The following is an 18,974-nucleotide window of genomic DNA, read 5'->3' on the forward strand; positions in this document are numbered from 1 at the left end:
CCTCAGCTGAACTGTTACACTTTCATTTTTAACTATTAGAAGACAATTCAGAAATAAATGAAGAGAGGATTGTCTGGGTGATAGTGACTTCCATGTATACTACTTGGTCCACTTGAGTATGTCCAGTGAAGCTTTTCTTAATCATAAAGCACTCTCTCACCAGAAAAGGACACATCCATTTGATTTCCATAAGCTGTCCAAACTTGGGATGCAGAGTGTTGAGATTCAGATGGTGACTGGGATTTATTAGTATATAATTAGTACAGTCCTGTCTTTCTTTTTAAGATCTGGCCAAAGAATGCAGTTTGGAAGGAGAACAGATATAGGTCATATAATGAAGTAAGGGGGAGTATTTCTGCTCTAAGGCTGTAGATAAGCTGGCGCATCCTGTTGATTTTTGAGGAGGAAAAAAGGATGTTGGGTAGCTTTTACAGTCCTTTAAGATTAAGATTTAAAAAAAAAAAAACCAAACAATGAACCAACTAAAAAAAACCCATCATTCCAGGTCTCCTGTTTGTGGTCTACCAGCCTGGAACAACATGGGTTTTCTGTGAGTGTAGTCAGAGGAGGGAAACAGCTGTTAGTCCAACCTGGCTTCTCCAGTCCGAAAGTCTGATTGCTTCTTGACACAGGAGAGGAGCACTGTATCATCCTTTTTGCTTATGACTAGCTTGTTCTTACGGCCAGAATGGAGTGTCCTTGACAAAGGTCTGGCACAGGTTCCTGAGATGTCAGCATGGCAGTAAGGAGGCGATTCTCAGGTCCATGTGGCCCCAGGACCTCCCTAAACAAGCAGAAGAGTATCTGTTACTGCAGATCTAGACAGGAGTTGGGATAAGAAGAGCAAGTATGAGCAAAATCCTTCTGCTGTGAGGTAGAGTTTTAAAACTGACCATGAAATTACAATGTACAGAGCCACAGGGTAACTTTGGGTTAGACAAACCGTCTGAAGCCCAGCCAAACAGCTGAGTGTGGCTGGCGTGACAGGGCTTCACCACCAAGGGATTCTTCTTGGCAGAACAGAAGTAGCAAAAGACTTAGCACAATATCCACAGAGGGTTGTAACAAAGATTTAGGAGAGATGTTACTCTTGTTAGAAATGAGCTCTATTATTCTACCTGATGAATGTGAAATTTGTCAAATATCTAGTATTGGTAACAGAGTCTAGCTTTTCAGGATCCTCAAAAATACTGCCAAATAACTTTATTTTAAACCAAATGCAACTAAAAACTCAGTCATAATCAAAACAAAAAGAAAAATAGTGAAGTTGTTACCTGTAGTGAGAAATAGGCAATGTGGCACAAACACATAAAAATAAAAATCCAAGTCATTCAGCAGTATGAAACACAACACTAAATAGCAGTGGCATGAAAAACTCATTTGAGGTGGTCTCTGGGGCTGTGTCACAAAACAGCTTTTTACTGTACTCTGAGGAAAAGTTCAGTGCCTCCTGATCGCTGGCTGCACGTGCTTTCCCAGTCTCTCTCGGTCCCGGCTTCTGCGGGTGAGCACCCTTCATGAACCTACTACCACCTCCTCTAATGAACTGTATCAGTCTGGAAAGTTTGAGTGCCTGAGCAAAGTTAGGTGAGTCTCCTGACCTCAGGAAGAAATGGAAATCTGGAAGTGAGCTCCATCTTGCACTTGGGACAGGCTACAACTTCCTTGCATCTAGCTATGAGTTTGCAGTAGAAATATTACCTGTTGGGATTTGAGAAAAAGAATTGTCAAGGACAGGGCTGTAAAGTTATTCTTAGTGTTTCTTTTTCTCCCATGGCTTCAAAACCCCAGTAGGTAGGTGGACTGAAGCTCCTTGTTGGCGTATCATGCCCCTCGCTGAGGGAGAAAAGGTCACCAGAGGAGAAAATGCTTAAAATAATTGTTGAATTTCTACTCGCTTGAGTAACAGTTTATGTATAGCACTCTGGCTGAGTGTTACACATCTACCATTGGAGCTAACAAAATTATTTTTGTCATAAGAAGGATATACCCTTTGAGAACTGTTTATAGTCTGTAGGGTGTTGCAAGGCAATGTCATTATTGTTGACTTCTGTCCTAGTTTCCTTCAGTGCCATGCTCTGATCTGAGCACTGTATAGGTTCCAAACATGCCCTTAGCTGAATGAAATGCTAGAGTTTAAGACTCGGTTCTCACTCATTAGTCGGCATACTTATGAATCCACAGATACTACTGTGTTACTTGGGCCAAGCCCAAAGTAATACAGATAGCAGTTCATTTGACGACAGTATCTTCCATAATATTGCAATGATTATTTTAAAGTTTTTGTATATTTTGCAATATGAAAGTGCATGTATAGATAGCAGTTATGAGCATAGAGCCTCACCACTGTTAAAGCACACATGCAATTTGCCATATGCAGTAATTCTTCTGAAATTTCTCAACAATCTCAGACGCAGCCTTCCCCAAAACACATTTACAGATAGTATCAGGGTTTCTACAGAATGGCTCAATGCAATACCACTTTTTGGCAATAATCCATGAAAAATGACACAATAACATGTATGATTGCTCCCATATCATAGAATCATAGAATGGTTTGAGTCATAGAATCATAGAATCATTAAGGTTGGAAAAGACCTCTAAGATCATCAAGTCCAACCGTCAGCCCAACACCACCAGGTGGGCTCTCACGGAAGCGGAGTAGAGGGGGAGGATCACCTCCCTCGACCTGCTGGTCACGCTTCTTTTGATACAGCCCAGGATACGGTTGGCCTCCTGGGCTGCAAGCACACATTGCCGGCTCATGTTGAGCTTCTCATTAATCAACACCCCCGAGTCCTCCTCCTCAGGGCTACTCTCAATTCATTCTCTGCCCAGCCTGTATTTGTGTTTGGGATTGCCCTGACCCACGTGCAGGACCTTGCACTTGGCCTTGTTGAACTTCATGACGTTCGCACGGGCCCACTTCTCAAGCCTGTCAAGGTCCCTCTAGGTATCTGAGGTCTATGCCATCAAAATCAGACATTTGAACCAGTTTGGAATACCAAACACATCGTCATCTTTACATAAAATAAATAAAAGGTCTGACCCAATCATTTTTGGTCACAAAAAACCCCAAAAAAACCCGCACCCAAAACCCCTCAAAAAACAGACCACAAAATAACCCCTCCACATCAATACATTTTACCTCCTAAAAAGTAAAAATAAATGAAATAGACCATCTGTGTCATTTTTTTCCTTTAAAATTTATGGCATATACAATGAATATGTGACTATGATGTACTGCAGTAATTTTCATCATCTTTAGGGTAACCTGTATGTTCTTTACTGCTCCAAAGTAATTCCAATCTCATGCCAACAAATCACTTAGTAAATTCTTTGAGAAAGGATCCTGCTTTTACTCAGTGTGTAGCACAATAAAGACCAGCACCTTCTGGATGAGACTGTAGGTGCTGCGGTAGTATAAATTAATAATAGGAACTGTGAATGAGCTTTATGTGACACTATGGGCTCTTTCAAGAATTTATCTTGGATAAACATTTAGCGCTTCATGCTTACGTAAAGCTATTTGTTCAGAAACTTCCTGCTGGATGCAGCTGCTCCATATTACACGTCACTGATTTATATTAGTATATGTTAAGTCAAATGATCGCTGGGCAACTGCTGGGAATTAGGTTAATTTAGATTATTTTGCTACAGGTTCTTGACTTTTGCAGACTTTCGATTGAGCTCTTAGCTGGGTTGCCTTCCAGAAAATTGCCTGGATGAGATTTTGGGGACAGGTGTTAACTGCGGAAACCTACTTAGTATTAAACGTACCTGTCTCGTTGCTACCGACTTTGGAGACGATACTTTTGTATTTTTTTTCTGGTCATTGTTCTTCACAAAAGACCTAATTGAAAATATCTGTCAAATCATGTCTCTGGTTTCCCTCTTCTTTCCTCGCCATTAATTGGACACGTATTGTGTTTGTGTGGGAAGGAAGGAGGCTCTATAGCAGTATAGCAATATTGCTGGGAAAAGAACATTAAAATGGATAAAGGGATTTCCTAGTGGTATAAATACCTGCACACGACCTCCCTGTGCTCTGGAGCCCTCCTGTATATGTATATGCAGGTAAAAAGCCTGGAGTAGAGTTTGAGCTGCCGTTAATCGCACAGGATCTGTTCTGTTAGAAAACAGGGGCAAGTGGCTCTTCTGCCTGCTGGAGGGTATGACTTGCCAAGCGTTTGCTTCATCTGACACCTTTGTACCCTTGAATTCTGACTCTTCTCCCTCTCTGCCTCTGATAATGCATCACAGCGCTGCAGAGTGCCTGCCGGTTTCTAACCATGCCACCAATGTTGTGTCTACAGGTACTTTTTAAAAATAATCTTGCTCTCAGTAACTCTCATTTGCAATGCTTTTGGATGATACGTGTTCATCGAGTTCTGCAATATTTAGTGTTTGGTATCAATGCTATGTCAGATTGGGACTACATTAAAGTAGAAGCATTTTCACAAAACTCTGCATGATGAGTGAATCAGGAACACCTTAAATGTTTGTGTTTTAGCTAAATTTGTAGCTTTTTCTTAGTTTGTTACAAGATTAGGCTCAAGTATGCTACCAATACATTAACTTAGAACAGGTTCAAACACTGTCACTGTTGTTACAACTATATAGTCTTCAATGACAAGTGTCATGTAAATTAATTGAAAGTTTGGTTATTGTGTAAGCACAATTTAAAATAATATAAATTACTTTAAAGAGAAGATGTATTTAAAACAGGTCAGGTCTAAATATCATTTGGGGAAGCTTTCAAGAAGGAAAAACATTGCTTTACAAAACACATTGCATACTGAATAAAGACTAAGATTTAAGTGGGATGTTCAGTATTGGTGACAGAAGTCTCATCAATATTTTTGAATTTTGTGTGTTCGTGTATTTAATCCAATTAATTGCATTTAAATACTAGGACTATGTAATCACTGAATTGTCTGAGAGAGAGAGAGTGAGTGAGTTTTCTTGCAGCCTTAAACCTGCAGAAGGGGGATTCCAGAATACAGGAATTGTTGATGGAAAGCTTTCAGGAACAGAAAAAGAAATAGTTTTGATTTATTTGAAATTGCATTAATGTAAGGATTTTATTTGGAGTCTTAGCAAGAAACTAGCCTTCTCCTGAAATGCATTGGTAATAAAACATTTTAATAAGAAGAAAAAGCATGTAAGTAATGAAAACCGAGCACTGGTGATGGATAACAGGATCTTATATATTAAGCTCAAATGCTTTTGAGCCTCCTTTTGAGGAGGCTCAAAATATCCTGATATGGCTGTTGGTTAGCAGTGGTGGTAGGGAACAGGAGAATTTAAATTTTGTATGAGGCCAAATTTATGTATCAGTATCATAGTAGTATTTTCTAGATTAATCTGATTCATAATAAAAAGCATATGGTGACAGCCAGCCAAAAGCATTTGCTCATCTGCTTCAGGTTTGGTTTTTGATATTTTGTAGTTACCACCCAAGAACAAATACCACTGTAGTCAGTGGGAGTTTTGTTTGCAGGATCACATCTAGCAGACGACCCTGAGAGAATGGAAGCAGTGACAGAGGATGCTAACTATAATGAGTAAAGGTTTACAAACTTCATATATAGATTCAGAAGTTGTAATAAACAATGCCATTCCGGTGAAAGCATCTAAGGAGAATTTGTGCACAAAGTAGACGTGAAAGAATTTTTAATAACGACTTAGGTTAAATGTCAATTTTTTTTTAAAATGCATGTGACAATTCTGCATCACAAAATAGCGGTGAATATGCTTCTGTTCAAATACTATACCATGTTATACAGCTGATGTTCTGCAGTACCCTCAACACTTTAATTGTTATTATTTAATTTAAATAGTATCATCTTCACTATTTAATTTTAAATCCTTATTAACAATTTGAAAATGCTATTTTTATGCATAAAAATTATAGTCTATGGATTATGAAATAATAGAAGAAAAAAACACCAGTAAACATTTAGATCTTATTTCAACAGAAAAGTTGCATTGCTTTAAATGCATTAGTATAATTAATGCAATCTTTATTTTGGCTGCATTTATACTAGTATAAGTATGCCTGTTTTAGTAGATTTTTATATCTGTATAAGTGTATCTAAACAGGACATTTTACTGTTATGATTACTGTTGTAAAAAACAGAGATTCTAATCCCTAATTAATTATATTGTTTTGAACAACTGGAATGTGCACTCTAAAGTGCAGTTTTACATATCTGAATGTTCACAAACATGAATTTTTAACATTATACTTTATAGCAGTTGTTAGAGGGGACAGTATATGCATTTCTGTGCCTACTTATGCATGAGAAACAACCATATCTCTCATTTTGCATTCAGTAGAAAATTGTCTGATTCTTCAGGCACTGGTGATTACTGAGCACAGATCTGAAACACCCCTGTGAAAACACTAGATAAAGAGATAAATTAATTGTGTGTTTGTTGGTGCTGATGATGGAAAATGTTGATTTAGGTCTAACTTTTTAGAAGAGCCGAGAGTCTATTGTTCTGTTTCCCTACCATCCTGCCAAAGCACTCTGAAACGTTTTTGGTGGCTTGGCACTTAAGAAAATGTGACTTCCGGATGCCTCAAAGCAAATGGCCCAGACTGGTGCTTTTGGAAGCCCAGGTCTTAGGCATGCATAAAATATTGCCTGCCTTGATGCCTGTGTTCACTGTGGGGTTTGCACGACAGTGAAGTCAATCAATTTTCTGGGAACATAGAGCAAGTTTTTATGTAAGATTAAATGAAATGGTGTGTGGAAGTTTGGTGGGGAGAGGAACCGGTCTCCTCCTGGAGAGTTCAATGCTTCCCTTGCTCAGCAGTATATGTAGACTGGGTTATGCCCATAGATTATACTAAAAAATAGTGCATCGAGACCACAGGATGACGATTTCTGGTCTTGGCTCAGAGGGTCTCTCATTATTTATACTGGCAATCTCATCTGGTGCAACCTAGCCAAGTGTCTGGACTTCCAGCAGTGTTAACCTGATGGTTATGGCCCAGAGTCAAATGCTTACTAAAACAAAAACTACATACAGGGATACTGTCTGCCTCTGAACTTAAAGGCTGTGTCTTGAATCCTCACACATTTTCTTACTAGTCCTGTCTGTTTTGTCTTTGATCCAAACTCCTATATGCTCCCATATCCGCTTTGCCGTGACGACTTTGGGCATGTTTTGGCAGGCCTTCATTACTCTGTGCCTTCCTGTCATTATGGAAATCAACCGTCTACCTACGGGGTGATGGCAGGTAAGAGATATACCCTCAACTGGGTGAGCTATTAGCATGTTAATTTTGGTCAGTTTTCCTTTAGAGGGACTGATTCAAGACAGTTGCTTAAAGAAGACAGGACTGGGGTTAAGGCACTGGAAAAGGAGTTAGGAAATTAGGGGTCAGTGACTAGAGTTTCCCCAAACCTCTGCATCTCTCAGCAAATCACTCTGTATCTTATTTCTCTCTACAAGACTGGGACAGTGCTGCTCTTTTTGCTCGCCTATGTCCACTTCCCCTGGTGATCACCACTTTTTGAGGGACCAGAAGTGATGTACCCGATATACCTGTGTGTCATCAGTACCTGGGATGATGAAGCCCTGACTGGAGCTATAAAATAAAATGGTAGCATAATGGAAGGACAGCTGAATTCAGCAGGCCGATCATACGGATGATCATGGATTTTTACACTCATGAATGTATGCTAGGAGTGTATGCTAGCATCCTGCTCAGTTTTCCATGTCCCGGGCTGAGTACGAAAGAGGAATTGTTATTCTATGCAGGTTCAAGTAGCAGTCAGTGAGATAATGCGGTAAGCCAAATTAACACAACTCCCAGGAAATAATCGTGACTCAGAGCTAAATCCATGAATACATCTGCATAGGGACTTTTTATGGATGGTGAAGTAGACTTTCTTTACTGTGTGCAAATATCCAAATGCTCCTATTTCATTGTTCATTAATGTATCTGTTGCAAACGTTCCTGGCATTGTTCAGATCCCCAAGAAAAGTCCATAGGTATTAAACAAAAGGTATTGCTCAGAAGTTCATTTTGTTTCATTCCAAAATAAATACATCTTCATTTTTCTCCTTTCCTTTTTTACCCTTCCTCTTTTTTAGGCATCAAGCCTGCAACTCCAGAGATGCTATCAGCAAGTCTCTCCCAGAGTCGCATCTTACAGACATGCAGCATGCCACATCCCAATGTGGTAAATGGTGTCAGCACCTTGCAAAGCAAGTCTTTCTCTTTTCCTTTATTTTTTGAGAAAATCTTCTTTTGTGGTTATTCTGTGTGAAACATATAAAATATTCCTATGGGGTTAGAACCTCCAACGCTGGTGAGAGCAATTGGGGCAGTGAAGACAAGAAAAGTAAATGGAAGAAGGGGTGGGAGGTTAATGAAGTTCTGAGTTCTGCCTCAAAGTTTTGTGTAATTTAGAAAATTGGGAAGGATGTTCTGAGAACCTGGAATTTACTGGCTGCTCCAGATACACTGAAGAGTGTTAATGTTTCCCCAATGATTTCCCCTCCCTCCCCGTCCCCCCCCCACCCTTCAGGTCAGAGACTCTTTAGCTCTATGTACAATATCTAGCAAAAAAACAGCCTTCACTCTTAACTGAATCTCCTTGTTAAGTCTGATACTTGTGAACAAAAGGTATCATGAGATAGTTTTGTTTTGTCCTTGAGTAATTTCTTTTTAAGCCAGGACGATCCTTCTGAATGTGTTCTGGATTTTGTTCTTTTTTTCCTTTGAGCTTTTATCTGTGTAATTTCCTCAAATAAATTTTATGCTGAAGCTAAACCAAGATAGTATCTTGTCTGAGCATCAAATGGTATTTACATGGAAATATTCTTTGTACCAGAAAATAGAGACTGGCACATTTCAGGTTGCTCAAAATGACATAGATCCATCAATCTTGTTGTGCCACTTAATTCCAGCTGAGGCCTTGGATTGTTATTTGTTTAAGTTTGAACCATTTACTATCTTATTTAAGTGCATCACAGTTTGCTAAGAAATAGGATGGCTGTGGCCTGTGAAAGTGGCTGTTGGTCGGTTTTCATGTGTTGGGACAAGAGAGAGACTGCATCTCCTAGGAGATCCTTACTCTTGGATACATTTGCATATATTATATAATAAATATTACAGACAGGGACTATGAGATGATGAAGGCATATTTTTCTTGTGTAGTGGTAGAGAATAACTGTGCTGAGTTTTCTTTTCGGTGTTGCTCAGGTAGCCTGACCCCTTGCCTTTATAAATTCCCGGAGCACGCCCTGAGCACCAGCTCCTGTGCCCTGGGCCACAGCTTCACGCCCATGCACCAGTCCCTCCTCACAGACGATCCCGCTGCCGCAGACTTCAAGCAGGAGTTCCGCAGAAAAAGCAAGTCTGTTGAAGAGCCCATCGACATGGACTCCCCTGAAATCAGGGAACTGGAGAAATTTGCTAACGAATTTAAGCTGCGGAGAATTAAGCTGGGTATGTGCTTTATGTCCGCAAACAAAAGGCTGAAAAATTCCAGTTGAAAGCCCAATTATTTCCAAATTTTTTATGGTCTAGCCTCTGCAGTTGTCTCTAGTCCTGCCTTGCACTGCCAAACTTTCTCCATTCCTAGAAGACTTGCACGAAATTAATGAACTTCAGCATTTTGCAACTTATACACGGAAAGTGACTTTAAACTTTCCTGCCCTTAAATTATTTGTCTTAAGTGCAGAGAAAATTATTGCTGTTCATTAAATTACATTCAGTAGCAGGTGCGTTATTTTGCATAGCCCCAAATTTTCTGCAACTTAGGACAGCACATGCTCTAACCTCTCATACCTGTCCTCTTCCCCATTAAGTGCTTCATCTGATGGTGCAATGTCATTTCAGTATACAAGATGGTGACTTCCATGGCAAATTTTTCATATCAGTAGGAAGCTTCTCTTCCTGGTTTATTTTCTTGTGCCAAGACACAGGCACAGCAGCAACTGGTCTCTTTGTTGCTGTCTGATAACTACTGGGGGTGATAAGAGGTGGATTGCACTAGAGGGTCTCCGGTGCTCGTCTTTCTTTCACCGGGCAGTCTTAGCTGAGGACAAAGGTGGACTGAGCCCTGTCGTCTTTCTCACCTGTAGGCGGTAGAGGTACATTGCAAAGTAAAAGCCTCTCTCACCCTTGTTTGAGCTGTACTGAAAAAAAATAACATCCAGTGCTGCAGATTCAGCCCACTTATGAATATTGGGTACTCTGAATGAAGGGTTACAATTTTGACATTATCGCTTATAACAGTACATTGTATCATTACAAAATAGGGCATCCTTCTAGCTTTACAAATGTAAAAAAATTATAAGGTTATTACAGGTTTCTATGCATTATCTCAACAGCTAGAAAGCTAGTGTGTTCCATTTGCAGTGTAAAAATAAGGACTGAAACAAAAATTTGGGGTTTAAAATAGTATTTGCAATTGCGTCGGTTTTGCTGTATATCATGCATTTAATGTCAGCTACAGCAATGGAAAGGTTTGCTAGGCCCCGCGCTATTAATCCCTGTGATTATTACTGCATCTTCATCCTGAATTTGTGAGGGAACAAAACTTCCTCTGATGCAAACAAATGACACAGAGCCTGTAAGACTGGGTTTAATGCTCTGATGGGAAAAAATGCAATTTGCACAGGAAAACTAATCTGAGGTTGAGCTTTACAAGGGAAGACAGAATTAATATGGGCTCTGGGTCTGAGACTGAGAGACACAGACTTAGTGCAATCAAAATGGAGGTAAAAAGCTGCCTCGTGAGATGTTCGGCATCTAAAGAGATCCTGCCTGTTCTGGCGCAGAGGCAGAACGGGAGGACGATGAGCCAGACCCTTGAACACGGCAGGTACCCGTTCAGAGCACTGAGCGGGGAGCTGCTGTTACAAAGCCAGTGTCTGCATGGAAGCTGCAGCATTTCTCTGGTCGCTTCAACTTAGTTGTTGCAACAAATAACAGGAGACCAGCGGTGCTGCCAGGGATTAGCTTATTGCCATTGCACCATCTATAGAAAGAAAGGTGTAGGGTGTCTGGATCCTTCTCAAATCCCTAATCTTGGAGTATAAAACTCCTCTAAATCAGTGTAAAACTCCACTGAAACCAACAGGAGACTGAACATGTCTCTGATGTGACTCCTAGTCAGCCACAGAGAATTCTGCAGAAAGCCCATCCTGAAGACACTGCAGGCACATACTGTTCGTAAGCGTCAGCAGTGAAGGGCTAAGCGTCTCAGGGAAAGTAACCCTTTCTAGAAAGCTCCAAAGTGACTTCTTTCTCTTCGTTTTCGACAGGTTATACACAAACCAACGTTGGAGAAGCACTGGCTGCTGTGCACGGCTCTGAATTCAGCCAAACTACTATTTGCCGTTTTGAAAACTTGCAGCTGAGTTTCAAGAACGCATGCAAACTGAAATCGATACTGTCCAAGTGGCTGGAGGAAGCAGAACAAGTAGGAGGTAGAGAATTGAAATCCTCTAAATATTGTTTTGCATTTAAACCAGAATCCTCTATATATGTTGAAGGACTAGTACGTGTCTTCCACAGACTAAAGTTTTTGTTTTAGCAGCTTTGAACACTAAGGTGTACTTATATTAAATGTTGGTTACCTTTTTTGGGTGAGCAAGGAGGGACAAACTGAAATGCATGGAGGGTACAGAATAGCAGAAACATCACTTGGCCTACTGGAAGTAATTTCTTTCAGTTCTATCCCAGCAAACTAGCTCCACTTCTGTAGCATAGGTCAGAGCTGTTGTTAGGATCTGCAGGACAGCCCGTTTAGCAGCGTACGGGGATTCTTCACTAGCAAAGGGCTTTCTTCCAACCTCTGGCATATGAGATGTGGCCGCGGGGGAAAGGATTTGAGTTCAGCTGAGGCAGTGATCTTTAAACCCTGAAAAAGAATTGCATGGCACGGAGGTTTTTGATGAGACCTTTTTGCTGCTAGAGGATTCCCTTCCTCTTGCCCAATTACCTTCCGGTTGCAGGAAGCGTCACGGGGTTCACTGGGCAAAGCGTACTTTAGAAGAGGTTGGTTGATTTAAAGGAAATGGGTTGCCTTAAAGAACAGCCTTTTCAGCTGGATGAATTGTGATGCTGGGAAGCAGTGTGCCTGGAGGTGACAAAAGCCAGGTCTACTACTGTGCAGCACTCACCTAGCATCGGAAGAAAGAGAAGATGATCTTAATGCTACTTTTTGGATTTGCCATTGTATTCGGTAGGGAATGTTGTTAAACAGCTGCTGCTGCCATACACTTCAGTTTCCTTTGAACCAAATGTAGAAAGCTTCCTTCCCCTGTAGCTGCACTAGAAACCAGAGGCTCTCCCAATGTGGCCGGCACATTGCAAGAATCGCTTGTGAGGGGGTTGTGGTGGGGGGGGCTGGGGGCCAAGGCTGTATTTCTGAAGAAAGAGGGTGAGGTAGCCGAGGGGTATGGAAATGGGCTCTATCTCCCTAGACCGTACCCCGCAGGGTAGGAGGAAGAAGGTATGTCAAAGGAGGGGGCTGAAGTACGGCTCCGCAGGTACGTAGGCACAGAGGCAGCCCTGTTTGCAGCTTTACCAGGAGCACGCCATTTTTGCTTATAACCATTTATAGCTGGGGGTAAAAGAATGATCAACCGTCTTAAAGAAAGAAGTGCTCCTATGTGTGGTGCTGCTCTTATTCAGCAGCGTTATATGTTATGCTTTCTTCTGTCTTCAAAGAAAGGGACTTTTTTTCTGGCGATGACTGTGCTCGTTTTCCATTCGCTGTGGAAGGTAACTGCCAGGTTTGGTTTTGTTTTTAATACAGCTTTATACAATGAAAAAGTTGGAGTGAATGAGCGGAAGAGGAAGCGCAGAACCACCATAAGGTAATAAATATTTAGGGCATTACACATTAGAAACCACTTTAGCTAAGATGCTTCTTTTCTTTGGGTTCAAAATCTAAGTGTTATTTTCTATTAATGAATCTCTATAGCTAGCTTTTCAAAACGTTTCACTATTTTGAAAAATTCCAGTGAAAAATAACAGCATAACCCTCCAAAACCCCAATTTGCTCCAAACATACTACTTTTCCCAATTAAAGATTTTTTTTTAACATATGACAACACACTTTAATGTGAAAAAAAAAATTTATTCCAATTCTGCCCAAATTTTATGATATCTATATAGTGAATAAGGTGTCAGAGGACTCTCGTTTTCATTTTGGGAGGTTCTACGCCATACCAAAATAAATTGCATTATTTTGCCAGAGAAGTGAGGTCTGGGAAGTTTGAGGGCAAGCTTTTACACGTAGTATTGCATCCCTGTCCCTATCCTCTGTCACTGGATTATTTGGAGTTCCCAAAGAAACACTTCAATGAGCTAAGGGGAAAAAAAGGGAGTTGTTCTGGGAACCCCCTGTTTCTCACATCTCTGGTGGCCAACATCTACAATCTATCTAGCCTCAATTCCTCACATCTCTGGTGGCCAACATCTACAATCTATCTAGCCTCAACTCCATATGGAAATCAAGTAGGCTGGTAAATCATATTAAAAAACCAATTACCAATAGGTAAAATGAGAACATGGGGTATTTCCTTCTCCTTTAGATATCCCAGACTTTTATAACCTTTGGTGAAAAAGAATTCACTCAGGAGGCCTCCAAGGAACTGTAGCAGTCTACAGGAAGAGAATTTGCCTGCCTCTGGGCACAACTCTGGTGCTGTCGGGCCCCGCCCATTACAGTGACGTGCCTGCTCTTTGAACAGGGATCATTCCCGATGCACAGTGCCACCTCCCGGAGACTGCTCTATTGTCCTACAGCCACAACATGTACCTTCTCCTCTCACATTCAACCTAAGACTTGTTTTTTGAGTCATAGAATCATATAATAGTTTGGAAGGAACCTTTAAAGGTCATCTAGTCCAACCCTTCTGCAGTGAGCAGGGACATCTTCGACTAGATCAGATTGCTCAGAGCCCCGTCCAACCTGACCTTGAATGTTTCCAGGGATGGGGCATCTACCACCTCTCTGGGCAACCTGTTCCAGTGTTTCACCACCCTCATTGTAAAACATTTCTTCCTTATATCTAGTCTGAATTTACCCTCTTTTAGTTTAAAATCATTACCCCTTGTCCTATCACAACAGGCCCTGCTAAAAAGTTTGTCCCCATCTTTCTCATAAGCCCCTTTAAGTACTGAAAGGCTGCGATAAGGTCTCCCCGAAGCCTTCTCTTCTCCAGGCTGAATAACCCCAACTCTCTCAGCCTTTCTTCATAGGAGAGGTGTTCCAGCTTTCTGATCATTTTTGTGGCCCTTCTCTGGATCCGCTCCAACAGGTCCATGTCTTTCCTGTGCTGAGGGTTCCAGAGCTGGACACAGTACTCCAAGTGGGGTCTCACCAGAGCGGAGTAGAGGGGGAGAATCCCCTCCCTCGACCTGCTGGCCACGCTTTTTTTGATGCAGCTCAGGGTACGGTTGGCTTTCTGGGCTGCGAGCGTGCATTGTCAGCTCATGTCCAGCTTTTTGTCCACCAGTACCCCCAAGTCCTTCTTGGCAGGGCTGCCCTCAATCCCTTCATCCCCCAGCCTGTATTGATACCAGGGGGTGCTGACCCAGGTGCAGTTGCACTTGGCCTTGTTGAACCTCATGAGGTTCACACAGGCCCACTTCTTGAGCTTGTCCAGGTCCCTCTGGATGGCATCCCACCCCTCAGGCATGTCAACTGTACCACTCAGCTTGGTGTTATCTGCAAACTTGCTGAGGCTGCACTCGAGCCCACTGTCTATGTCATTGATGAAGATATTAAACAGTACCGGTCCCAGTACGGACCCCTGCGGGACACCACTTGTCACCGATCTCCATCTGGACATTGAGCCGTTGACCACTACCCTCTGGATGTGACCATCCAACCAATTCCTCATCCACCAGACAGTCCGTCCATCAAATCCATATCTCTCCAGCTTAGAGAGAAGGATGTTGTGGAGGACCATGTCAAAGGCCTTACAGAGGTCCAGATAGGTGACATCCATAGCTCTTTCCTTGTCCACTGATGTAGTCACTCCATCATAGAAGGCCACTAAGTTGGTCAGGCAGGACTTGCCCTTGGTGAAGCCATACTGGCTGTCTCGAATCACCTCCCTGTCCTCCATGTGTCTTAGCATAGCTTCTAGGAGGATCTCTTCCGTGATCAGCCTCACAGAGGTGAGGCTGACTGGCCTGTAGTTCCCAGGGTCCTCCTTTCTACCCTTTTTAAAAATGGGTGCAATGCTTCCCTTTTTTCCAGTCACCAGGGACTTCACCTGACTGCCATGACTTTTTAAATATCATGGAGAGTGGCTTGGCAACTACATCAGCCAGTTCTCTCAGGACTCTGGGATGCATCTCGTCAGTCATATTGCCTTTGATATAAGGAATAAAATGAAGATGTGATTTCTCTTTGACTTTTGAATTAAGTATTCCTCTGAGGGGATGCTTCTCAGTTAGGAGTGAATTTAGGACGGGAGATGCTTCATAGCTCATTTGCTCCTCACAGCACCTCACAAGGGATGAAGCTTTACTCTTGGGAGGCCAGTTTCTCCTCTCAGCTTCTCTACAAGCCAGTAAGGACTTGAGCAGTAGTGCCAAGACCTTGCCCAGTTTATGCAGTATGGCCTGCATGAGAGCTCTGAGTTGAGAGCATCTCTGTCCTAGGTGGTTTCCCCTGGCTAGAGGAATCCACTGAAGACTGTTCATCCAACATTGTGGGTTTTGGTGTTGTTTTTTAACAGCTATTGAGAAAAACAGTCCTTCTATTAAGCATTTTTTAATTATTCCTGCTTTTACATCTAACCTCACTGTACTGGGAGTATCAAATACAGCAGGTTGTCAAGGGCACAGATAATTGAGGGGAAGTTGAGGACCAAATCCCATTTAGTAAGAAAATATTAATTGTTCCTTTGAAGGCATATAGGACCTCAGTTTGAAGACCTGAAACTAATCAGAGGCATGGACTTTATCTGAACTGCAGCCTTTCTCTTAGCAATTCTTAATGGATGTTTGAAGGTAAACTAGAGGTAAAACAAAAGTCCCACAAACTAAATTAGGTTAGTTATACCCTGAGCAAAAACTACTTAATTTGAATTTGTGGAAGCTATTTTATTTTATACTTTGATCAAAGCCTAAGAAGCTGTTAGTCAAAAATAGTGGTGTTTCTATACTTCTGTGTGTGCAGAACACCATGATATTAGTTAGGTAGTTTCGGTAACATTAGTAAATATTGCAAAATTGACCTGTAAATGAAAGACCAACAACAAATGACAGATGAAGTAATGAAATAACTAGAACTCCAGCAGATACTGTCTATATTTCTGTAACAGAAATACCAGCATCTCATTTCCAGAATAATGCATGAAGTGCCCTCTTGTGTCCAAAGAAATTACAGCTACTGCTCCAGTTCTGGATGCGTCCTGGTGGCGCACAAGCATGTTGCAGATAGTCATATTACATGAGAATATGTAACACAAACGGGAAGCAAATTTTATCTGACAATAAGAAAATATAGTAGTCTTAACTTATTTTGTTTACTGAACCACTCAACTTTGGTCACTGCTGATTCTGAGGAATAGATTAAGGTAGACTTTTAGAAAATGTGATGATTGCTAAAGCAGCTCGCCATAATCTCTGTGGTTTCTAGAAATACTCTAGTACCCTCTCTATAACAAAATGAAGTGCAGAACTTGATACAACATACAACATTTCCCAAACTGTAAGTGATGGAGCTCTTCCCTTTGTAAACCCAAATGATTTGATGCAACCAGGTAACCCCAGTAACGTGCATTTGCTGAACCCCTATGACGCTGCTGTGACCGGGGCAGAATGGGTGTCAGGCTTGTTCCAATTGCTGTGATCCCATTCATGCCTAGTTAGTAGCTGTATCTCCTAGAGAACACAAGCATAAATATTTCGTGATTATCACTGAAATTGTACCAAACTTGATGCTAGTTTTGCCTTTAAATTACTCTGTGCTGAAATTCTGCATGATGTGATCCTGTTCGTGTCAGCAAAGAACTACAGCGTACTTTAAGCTCTGTGGGTTTTCTTTACGTAGAAAAAGAGGAAAACAAACCAAGTCACTACCTTCAGTGCTCTTACTTGACCCTTCTCCTGAACTAGTGGTGAAAGCCTGAATATGTCAGAAAAGTTTTTAAAGGTGAAATTTTATCCCTTTATCCAGTATTGCTGCCAAAGAAGCCCTAGAGAGGCATTTCGGAGAACAAAGCAAGCCTTCTTCTCAGGAAATTATGAGGATGGCTGAGGGGCTCAATCTTGAGAAAGAAGTTGTGAGAGTTTGGTTTTGCAACAGAAGACAAAGGGAAAAAAGAGTGAAGACAAGTTTACATCAGAATGCTTTTAGCTCTATTATCAAGGAGCATCACGAATGCCGGTAAAGCTTTTCCACATATAGATGTGGATTTCTGTTTTGCTTTTTGTAAATATTGTAAATACTATGTTGTTTTAAAAAAAAAAAAAAAAAAAAGAAAAAAGAAAAATCAGTAAACCACTTGTTTCTCTACAAGCTAGCCAGCTTCAGATGTAGTGTGTTGTGGAAGACCTGATTTTAATGTAAAATGTTGGAAACAAATTAAATGCTACTGCATATATTTAAAGAGTTGGAGGTCTCTACTTAATTGCAAGGAACCTATTATGCATTATTCAACGAGAAATGCTTTCCAAGTTGCCCAAGTACATGCAGTTTCCCTGTGCTGTGCCTTTCTTGCATCTGTGGTACATTTAACAATTAATGGAGAACCCCGTGTAGGTACCCAAAGCATCAGGAAACAAAGCCTTTGCGTTGTGTGTGAAGAAAGGTTACAAAGCTTGGTATCAGCAGCTATAGTATTGTCCATGCATGTGCTTTACTGCTCCCCCCATGCTAACTAGCTAACTGCACTAACCTTTGCGGGATTGCAAGCCATTAGGCACATGGCAGGGTCCCATCTCTAGCGGTAAACACTGAGCATCAGTGAGAAATTAGAACTTCAAAGAAGAGAAGGTGAATAAGTGACCTTAAACAAGCAGTGGTGACACTGCTGCATATCTAGTTATGGCCAAGGATGGGAAAGACCCATGGGATCTTGTGGGACTGCCACTAGATCTGAGAGCCAGGCAGAAGAAGGCTAGCTGAAGACCTGCCTTTCCGAAGGACGGCTCAAACTCAGCTACCCCCTCACAACAGCTGTACACCTCTGAGTGAAGCATTGCAGGTAAATTCCTTGTGTAAGTTCAGGACAAAGCCATTAGAAATGTGCCATAACTGCTGTCATTATTTACGGTAGAGTAAGCTTACCAGTATGGAGGTGTCAACGCTGTTCCTACTGTGTGCTCTGTCTCCACATACCACTTGGCTGCCTTAAACAGGTGCCAAGTAGAAGTGACTTTTTTTAATGCTGGTTATCAAAGGTAATTCTTGCTAATTAGTTATATGCCTTAAAGTTTGATTTGGATAGGCTTAGCTATAAAAATTGGGATACAATTTACCTTACCTTAAGACTTCGTGACTTGAGGGGGAAAAAACTAGAGAATTATCGGGGTTTTATTACTTTGGGCTTTCTCTGCATTGTATTTTTTTCTGATTAATCTATGTGTGGACATACTTACACCAGAGAGAGTGTGTTAAGCTAAAAAAAGAAGGCCCTTGCACTCTGAAATAAGTATCCTCACAAAGAATTTATTCCACTGCACATTCCCACTCTCTTACACCCCACTAATTGAAAATAATCCCTTATTTGTCATCCTGTAGCCTAGAGCGATAATCGGGGGAAAAAAAACCCCAGCACCAGAGCTCCACCTATCAGAAAGCCAGGCACCAAGAAACTGAATTAATGACTGTAATACTCACCAGGGATAGATTATCCAGCCACCTCATCAGCCCTGCTCATTGTTATTAGAATAAGCCATTACCATATATGTATTTTTTACTGTTTTCCCAGGACTGAAATTAACCGAGTACATGCAAGATACATTTTAT

General features: G+C 41.3%; 1 protein-coding gene across 2 annotated transcripts; it reads left to right on the forward strand.

Annotated features, from left to right (window-relative positions):
* Positions 1–4,174: 4,174 nt before the first annotated feature.
* Positions 4,175–17,394, forward strand: POU1F1 (POU class 1 homeobox 1). Of its 2 annotated transcripts, none has more exons than XM_075170217.1 (7): positions 4,175–4,316; positions 6,363–6,368; positions 7,187–7,252; positions 9,227–9,472; positions 11,296–11,460; positions 12,795–12,855; positions 17,181–17,394. In XM_075170217.1, the coding sequence occupies exons 1-7, from the start codon at positions 4,175–4,177 to the stop codon at positions 17,392–17,394; spliced, it is 900 nt and encodes a 299-aa protein (XP_075026318.1). The 2 variants fall into 2 exon arrangements, with proteins under 2 accessions (XP_075026318.1, XP_075026309.1); XM_075170208.1 differs by lacking the exon at positions 6,363–6,368 and adding an exon at positions 8,113–8,230 and having other exon boundaries at positions 9,231–9,472.
* Positions 17,395–18,974: the final 1,580 nt, after the last annotated feature.

The sequence above is a fragment of the Calonectris borealis genome, chromosome 1 (genome assembly GCF_964195595.1).
Source record: "Calonectris borealis chromosome 1, bCalBor7.hap1.2, whole genome shotgun sequence".
Taxonomy (NCBI): Eukaryota; Metazoa; Chordata; class Aves; order Procellariiformes; family Procellariidae; genus Calonectris; species Calonectris borealis.